Genomic DNA, 8,428 nt, shown 5'->3' on the forward strand with positions numbered 1-8,428 from the left:
TGGGTGTTTCGCCTCCATCTAGTAAGTGCATTAGGTGTTTTCAGAAGCTTTCCTGTTGTTTCAAATCAGTTAAAATAGATACTCAAGTGATTTGGGGACGTCACAGCTTTAATTCTGCAGAATTCCCTGGGGAAGCACCAGAACCCTGGTTCGAAATACTTGTTTCTGCAGCGTAAAACGCACTCGAGCGGGGGGTTAGCCAACCTCCAGCACCGGGGGCGGGGCCGGGGCCTCCGACGTCAAAGGTCAATCGTGAACCCCGAGCCCGACCCGGCCTTCCCTGAGGTGACGTCACTGTGGAGGGTCTTTGTTCCTGAACAAAGAGTACTCGTCCACGCTGACCTCGCCTCTGGGCCCTCCGTCCTGTCTCCTCGGTCCCGGCTCCGGGCAGGGGACGCTCCGCGGGGAAACCGAGTCAGAAGGTGTGGGTCCGCCGCATCTCGAGGGGATACGCTCGCGGCGCATATCAGGAGCGCGCGGGTCAGCCACGTGTGTCGGGACAGCTTGCCACTCAGGTGCAGGGGTGTGGCCACGGAGAACCGTCCAATCAGAACGACAGGGGCGTTTCTCGAAGCAGTATCAGGGACACCAGGGGTGGTGCCCGGAGAACTGGCCAATCAGGAACTTGAGTCCGGAGCACTGTCCAATCAAGGGCACCAGAGGTGGGTCTCGGGAAACTATCCAATCAGAGACCCAGGTAGAGGGAGGACGCCCCCCCCCTCCTAGCAGCGCCCAATCAGAATGCGGGATCCCGGAACACTGTCCAATCGGGCGCGGGGGCGGGCGCGCTGGCGGCCGCGTGGACGTGGCTCTGGGCCGGTCCCGGGCGCTCCTGCGCACCTGCCTCGCGCGGCTCCAGGTGTCCCGCCCTCCCCAGCTCGGTCCCGGCCCGCGGGGAAGACCCCGGGAGAGCTCGGAGCCGGGCCGCGAGATGGTGAGTGCGCGCGGCCCGGGCGGAGACCGGGAGGGGTTGGTTCCATGCGGCCGGAACTGGTTTTCTGCGGCCGCGGCCCGGGTGTCCCCGTCCCCGAGGCTCCCGACCCGAGTCTCCGCCTTCGGGCGGGGGGATATTGGGGACTCACAGTCCTGGGTCGCCCCCCTCCGGAGGGCAGGCTCTGGGGGCCGGCGAGGAGTGTGGGGAGACTTGCCTGGGGCCCTGGGCTCGGGCGGACACCCTGACAGGCCCTTGGCGCCCAGGTGGCCATTCCCGGGAGGGACGTGGCCCCCAGCCGACTGGATCAGGCAGCCGGTTGACCTGGACCCGCTTCCCATTGATTCAGTTCCATCATGTACGAAGTGTAATTGCCCTAGAATCCTGGGTCTTCGGCAGGATCTGCCTGGTTCTTTAGAACATCTTGCCTGTTCTTGGACATTTGTTCTTCCTGTTAGATTTGCAAAATTACTCTTTGTCTAGTCCTCGCCAAAAAAACCACACTTGTGTTTGTGGGTTTCATAGAATATTATGGGGCGCCCGGGTGCCTCAGTCAGTTAAGCGTCCGACTTCGGCTCAGGTCCCGTGGGTTCGAGCCCCGCGTCGAGCTCTGTGCTGACAGCTCAGAGCCTGGAGCCTGTCTTCGGATTCTGTGTCTCCCTCCCTCTCTCACCCTCCCCTGCTCGTGCTGTCTCTTTCTGTCTCTCAAAAATAAATTTAAAAAAAAACATTAAAAAAATAAAAATATATAATATTATGAAGACTGTAGGTCTGTCTTGGGAGGGTGGGTATCTTAGTGAGATCTTCTGTGCTTTCTTTCCATTTATTTCTTTTTGGGTATTAACCCTTAATGTTTTCAGATTTTTCCATTTGGTTCTTTCTATAGTATTCATTTTACTTATTTGATAGTAATTAAATTGGGTTTTCACCATAGTTTGTGTTATCTTTTTAAATGAATTTTTGACTTGCTATTAATTAGGTAGTGACATTTGGGTTTATACTGAATTTTTGTCTTGGAATCTTGTTAAAAATCTTGTTTTGTGACTTTCATTTTTGTTCCGTCGGCATCCTGTTTGTAGAGTTTTAGACACAAAGACCAGTGTTTCTTTTCCAGTACTGGGTCTTTGTTTATATCTGGTGACACTAGATTGGATCTCTAGTATAATGCTGATTAAGAGTGAGGTGCCAGGCATACCTGATCTCTACCCAATTGTGTTGGAGAAAAGAGTGAGCTTCATACCATTTTATATGATCTTCATTCTCTTTTGATCCTTCTTTCATCGGCTTTCCTTTACCAGGTTATGCATGTTACCGTCATTTCTCAGTGGTAAGATTTCTTTACGTATGACTGGTGGATGTTATAAAATGGCTTTTGGCGTCTCTTAGGATGACTACGTGAAAATCATATGAATTAGTTTTAGAATGTTCTGTTGTGTAATGTAGCACCAGTGCAGGACAATGCATTTGACAGATACATTAAAAAATCATCTGTGCAGTGAAATTCAGCCCTAAATGTAGAACAAGACTTCACACAAGAAATCCCCCTTGAAGGGAACCCCAGGCCGGCCCCTCACTCCCAGCTGGGACGAATATGTACAAGTATGTGGAGACTTGTATGTATTTGTGGTTCTGTGCACATGTGCATATTGTTACATGAATATATGCACATATATTTTTTAGCAATTTAGGTATCAATCTGCAGTATAATCTGAAATGGTTAATTTCCCTGCTCTCCCTTACTCTGCCCTGCAACTAGTCATTCACACGTGTCTATGTCATTTGCAACCCAGAGATCGATGACACACAAACACACACACAACAGCATATATATATGTTCTTCCTAATGCACCTGCCCGGGCACATTTCCCGTAGTACTGCTATTTGATTTCCTTGCTTATTATTTCCCTCCCAGAGAATTCGGAATCCACAGGGTTCAGAATCTCGTGTTGTTCAGTGGCTGCAGCCCCGGCGCCTGCAGGTTCCTGGGCCCCGGTAACCGCACCCTGAATGCGGTTCGCTCCAAGAAAGAGCCGGAAGTGAGGTCCTCAAACAGAGCGGTCCTGCACGAGACCCTCGGCTTTGCCACGTGCAGGGGCCGGAGGGCGCCAGGGCGAAGAGGTTCCTGTCGCCTGCTCGACATGGTGCCGGGCAAAGTCAGCGCATCTCCTCAGCACCCTGGGAAGTACCGGTCACGACGGAGGGACAGCCGCGTAGGGACAGCCGCTCGGTGCACGTCGGACGAGTTTCAGGGCTGCTACTGGCCGTTAGCTTTTCCTCTGCCGGGAGGCGGTTTTAATACTACCTGCTCTACAGAGTTTCTAAGAATATATGCGCCGATGCGTACAAGGCTTTTGGCAGAGTGTTTTGCATATATTGGGTTCTCTGTGGCACACTTAAAAAATTAGTATTATATGGGGCGCCGGGGGGCTCAGTCGGTTAAGCCTCCGACTTCAGCTCAGGTCATGATCTCACGGTTCGTGAGTTCGAGCCCGCGTCAGCTTTGTGCAGACAGCTTAGAGCCTGGAGCTTCTTCGGATTCTGTCTCCCTCTCTCTCTGCCCCTTCCCACACATGCTCTGTCTCTCTGTGTCTCAAAAATAAATAAAACATTTAAAAAATTAGTATTATAAAGATGGTGGTTTTGGGCAAGGTGTGGCAGGAGTCCTGTCTCCATCTGTTGGGGCTGCTGTGACAAAATGCCATAGACCAGGGACACCTGCGGGGGGGTGGGCTCAGTCGTTTGAGCTTCCGACTTCAGCTCAGGTCATGATCTCACAGTTTGTGGGTTCGAGCCCTGCATGTGGCCCGGTGCTGACAGCTCAGAGCCTGGAGCCTGCTTTGGGTTCTGTGTCTCCCTGTCTCTCTGCCCCTCCCTCACTTGTGCTCTGTTTCTCAAAAATAAATAAACATTAAAAAAATTTAGGGGCACCTGGGTGACTCAGTCAGTTGAACATCTGACTTTGGCTCAGGTCATGATCTCACGGTTCATGGGTTCGAGCCCCGCGTCGGGCTCCGTGCTGACAGCTCAGAGCTTGCAGCCTGCTTCCGATTCTGTCTCCCCTCTCTCTGCCCCTCCTCTGCTCATGCTCCATCTCTCCTTCTCAAAAAAAAAAAAAACATTAAAAAAAGCCATAGACCAGGTGCTTATAAATAATACACGTTTGTCTCTCATAGTTCTGGAGACTGGGAAGACCAAGGTCAAGATGTCTTGATGTCAGATTTGGCAGCTTTCTGGCAGAATTGGGGTCTGGTGAGGACCTTCTTCCTGGTTCACTGACAGTGGGTCTCCTCCTGTGTCCTCCTGTGGAGGAAGGGGCGAGGGAGCTCTCTCGGGCCTCTTATAAGGGCACTTGTCTGTACCTCTGGCCCAGTTCCCTCCCGCCGCAACCCCCCCCCCCCAGCACCATCACACTAAAGTTAGGACTGAACATGAATCTTGGAGGGCACAGGAACTTCGAGTCCGTAGCAGTCCCCTACAAGGCCTCGAGGAGGACTCCCAGGACTCAGCATGTGTGTGCCCGTGGCCCTGGCTTATGACAGTGCTTATAAAGGAGAGCACGGTCACAGAGGGGAGTTGTGCCCAGGGCAAAGTCCTGAGGACACCAGCCGCAGGGCTCCAAGTGTCCCCTCCAGTGACGTCATGCGGGACATGCCCAGTTCCTCCCGCAGCCCGGAGTGACTGCACATGGAAAATGTCTACCAGGGAAGCTACTGAGAGACTCTGGTACCAGCTCACGGAGACACCCTAGGCCTAGCACGTACGGAGATTCTGGAAGCTGGGCTTGGGCACAAGGCATTATTAGCATGACAAGACCTAGGGAGCCTCTCTTAAAGGGTGGTGGGAAGCTTCCCAAGTCCAAGTTCCTCCGAACCAGCCAAGGGCCAACCTCAGGAGCAGGACTTTCTCAGGATAAGGATCCTCAGGCCTATTAACACATCTGAACAGTCCATTCCTTTGGCCCTTGGACATGACCTCTTTACAGCAAGACTATCATCAGTGGTAGCTACCTGTGCAGCCGGTGAGAGCAGTCTGCAGTGCTGACTCTCGTTACGCCCTTTAGGAGGTCCTGACTTGCCCCGTTACTCATACAGGTGAAGGTCTTAGAACACGGGGGACTTCGGGGCGCCTGGGTGGCTCAGTCGGTTAACCCTCCGGCTTCGGCTCAGGTCAGATCTCACGTTCATGGGTTCGAGCCCCGCGTCAGGCTCGGTGCTAACAGCTAGCTCAGAGCCTGGAGCTGCTTCCGGTTCTGTGTCTCCTTCTCTCTCTGCCCCTCCCCCCTCATGCTCTGTCTCTCTCTCTATTAAAAATAAATAAAACATTAAAAAAATTTTTAAAAAATGAAGCCCTATAGATTATTATTTAAAAAAAAACACGGGGGACTTCATCCTCAGAAGTTCTGTATTTTCTTTTCACCTGGCCTCGGGTCCGTTCCGGAGTGGCACACTCTGGCTCACTTGAGTCTTTCAGGGAGAAGAGAGTGCCCCCCGATGGGGTGTGCGGTAGGCAGCCAGGCTTGAGGTCCCCACTGTGGCCTCGGGGTGGGGGGAGCTTGCCCTGGAGTTCTCAGTGTAGCCTATTTGTTATTAGTATTACTTACTGTTTTTATTTATTGTTTAGAGAGAGGGACACAGAGCATGAGCAGGGGAGGGGCAAAGAGAGAGGGAGACACAGAATCTGAAGCAGCTCCAGGCTCCGAGCTGTCCGCACAGAGCCCGCCGCGGGGCTTGAACTCATGAATCTTGAGATCATGACCTGAGCCAAAGTGGGATGCTTAACTGACTGAGCCGCCCAGGCGCCCTCAGTGCCGCCTCTGAGGAATCCAGTCTGGCCCTTGTTAGGGGGACGCCTGCGGCAGTCGTTTTCAGACGGGTCTGTCCCCCACAACCCTGGTTTGTCCGCCTCCCCAGCGGGGACGGCGTCTGGGGGTGGTCTGTGTGGATAGTAATGGAAACGAACAGCTTGATTTCGGATGGTCTCATGGAGACCAAAGCCTTCACCACTGGCAACCGCGGGGTCCCAGCGGACCACCTGGAGGTTTCCGGGGGTTAGGACCTCAGACACGTGTCCGAGTTCGCGGTGTCCCTAGCGTCGGAGTCCTGTTCCTGGAGCTTGGCCTGCTTTCAGAGCAGCCCAGGGTGCGGTGAGGCTGAAACAGCCCATGGCGCACGCTGTGAGCTGCTAGCTTACAGTCAAGTTCGGGCGGTTTGGAATTCGGAATCCCCCAGATCTCTAGGGGCCTTCGCGGCACAAAGCCGAGCCGCCGCAGGGTCAGAGCGCCGTGTGCCAAGCTGAAGTAGCCCTCTGACAAGCCCCCAAGGGACTCGCGTCGGCCTCCAGCGGCCACCAGAAATGGGTGTTCGTGGGGCGCCCGGGGGGCTCAGTCGGTTAAGCATCTGACTTCGGCTCAGGTCATGGTCTCGCAGTTTGTGGGTTTGAGCCCCGCATCGGGGTCCGTGTTAACAGCTCAGAGCCCGGAGCTGCTTCGGACTCTGTGTCTCCCTCTGTCTCTGCCCCTCCCCCATTCACGCTCTGTCTCTTGCTCACAAATAAATGAACTTAAAAAAAAAAAAGAAAAAGAAGTAGGTTTTTGTGAGAGCTCTTTGGCACGCTGAAATCTTGTACTTAAAATTCTGAAAGTGTCTCTCCATTTAGAGACTGCCTCCTTCACTGTTGCCCTCTTGTTTTGAGCCTCCAGTAGGTAAAAAGTCAGTAAAAAACCTAAACTTGTTCTAATACTTAGGAGTTTAAATTCCAGCCCACGCACCAGAGGCAACGAGCAAGGGGGTCGTGTCTGTTCTGACGGGGATGCCCCCCAGCACGCACCACGTTCAGGCTTACCGCATCCGTGTTCCCTTAGTGCAGATGAGCAGGAGCCACAAAGCAAAACCACTTTAAGTAAACACACACACACAAAACAACCCTTTCCCTTTTTTCCTCATCACAAAGTCATTCAAAGCTGTTTGAGTTCTGCAGCGTTGTCACCGTGCACTGGGTGACTTCAGAACTTCCTCACATCCTGGAGGCTGGAGGCCCCGGATCAAGATGGCGGAGGACCGTGCGGCTGCGCCTTCCTGGTGTCTTACAGCCTCGGGCGGCCCCGGGCCTTCTTTTGCTGGTGACGGTGTAATTCCAATCTCTGCACCCCATCTTCACGTGGCCACCGTCCCTGCGTGTCCTTGACGTTGCATGGCCAACAGCCAGATTGGATTCGCGCCCATCCCGCTGGCAAAGATCCTATTTCCAAGGCGAGTCCCGTTCACAGACACGGAGAGTCAGAGCCAGCGTGGCCCACGACGAGGCCCTGGCGTGAGTCCCGCGCTTGCACGGCTCACACCACAGCTGCCCTGTGGGGGCTGGGCGGGGGCGGGGCGGGCCTGCAGCCCCAGGCGCAGGAGAGGGGAGGCGGTCCCTTGGTTTATCTCGGGTTCTGCTCCAGCGCTGGAATCTTACTGAGTTTTTCCCCCAGCACAGTGCACACTTCCTGTTTTCCGCCCGTCTGTAGCTCTCCTCCGGGACCTGGGGGGCCCTTTCTCCTCCTGCCTGGAGGAGAGACCAGAAATCAGAGACCTCACCCCAGCTGTGCTTTGAGTCTTCTCGCTGGGACAGCATGGCCCAGGCAGCAGCTTGCCCGGCGCGCCAGCCCCCAGGGACGGACCCCGTCACCCTCACTCTGCCGACTCGAGCTTCACGACAGAGCGGCTCAGCCCTTCTCTCCACGCTTCTCTCATACGTGTGGCGTCTGCTGTGTTTCAGTGAGCCGGGGGTGTTCTAGCGAATGCCACCTCTGGTGCCACCTGGCCTGGTGTCCCCCAAGACCACGCTTGTGTCCTGCGAGTAGGGCCCCCGTGACTTGGCATGCAGTTTTACTCGCGACCGTGATCGGTTACGGCGAAAGGACACACACCAGAGCCAGAGGGAGCGGGGACACGGGGAAGAGCGTTCTTTCCCAGGGGGGTCCCGCGGAGTGCAGCCCCCAGCGAGTCCTGACAACACGGAAATCCCGTCCACCGGGGAGGCTTGGTGGGGACCCGGCGCCTGGGATTTTCACTCCAGACTCCCAGAAGGAAGGCCGGGGTTGAGTAGTAACGATGTCGCGTGCACGCAGTTTAGACCCCGCGGGTGGGGGAAGCGTGCGGCTCGGTGGGTCCTGTGCTCGCAGGGCTCGGCCTGACCTGTTCGCGTGCCCAGCAGGGGAGGGACGGGGAAGGAGAGGCACGGAGAGCCTCCGGGATGAAGGGGGGGGGGGTGCTTTCACCTGCAACTTGATACGCGGGAGGGTTTCATGTGCAGGAAGGCACCGCCTGATCCGTGCTGTGTGTTACCATCGAGGGCACACTCGTGACGGTGGTTTTGACTTCCGTTAACTCCCTGGCGGACGGGACTCTTACCCCGCTGGGTCCGCAGGAGTAGCTCCCGTGTTGCTGGTGGAAGGAGCTGTTTCGTCGTCATGTAACCTTTGCCGCGGGGCGAGCGTGAGGCGTGCGTGAGGCGAGC

At 55.1% G+C, this 8,428-nt stretch overlaps 1 protein-coding gene across 2 annotated transcripts in view; it reads left to right on the forward strand.

Annotated features, from left to right (window-relative positions):
* The first annotated feature begins 818 nt into the window (after nucleotides 1–818).
* Nucleotides 819–8,428, forward strand: part of LOC115274626 (zinc finger protein 555-like) — an 11,697-nt gene continuing 4,087 nt past the window's right edge. The window contains exon 1 of one of the 2 annotated variants that reach the window (XM_029918033.1): nucleotides 819–934. In XM_029918033.1, coding sequence (XP_029773893.1) covers nucleotides 932–934 — 3 coding nt within the window. In that variant the 5' untranslated portion in view covers nucleotides 819–931. Of the gene's footprint in view, nucleotides 935–6,802; nucleotides 7,241–8,428 lie in introns of those variants that run through there. The other variant, XM_029918032.1, reaches the window with a different exon arrangement.

This window comes from Suricata suricatta, chromosome 12 (assembly GCF_006229205.1).
Source record: "Suricata suricatta isolate VVHF042 chromosome 12, meerkat_22Aug2017_6uvM2_HiC, whole genome shotgun sequence".
In the NCBI taxonomy this organism is placed as follows: Eukaryota; Metazoa; Chordata; class Mammalia; order Carnivora; family Herpestidae; genus Suricata; species Suricata suricatta.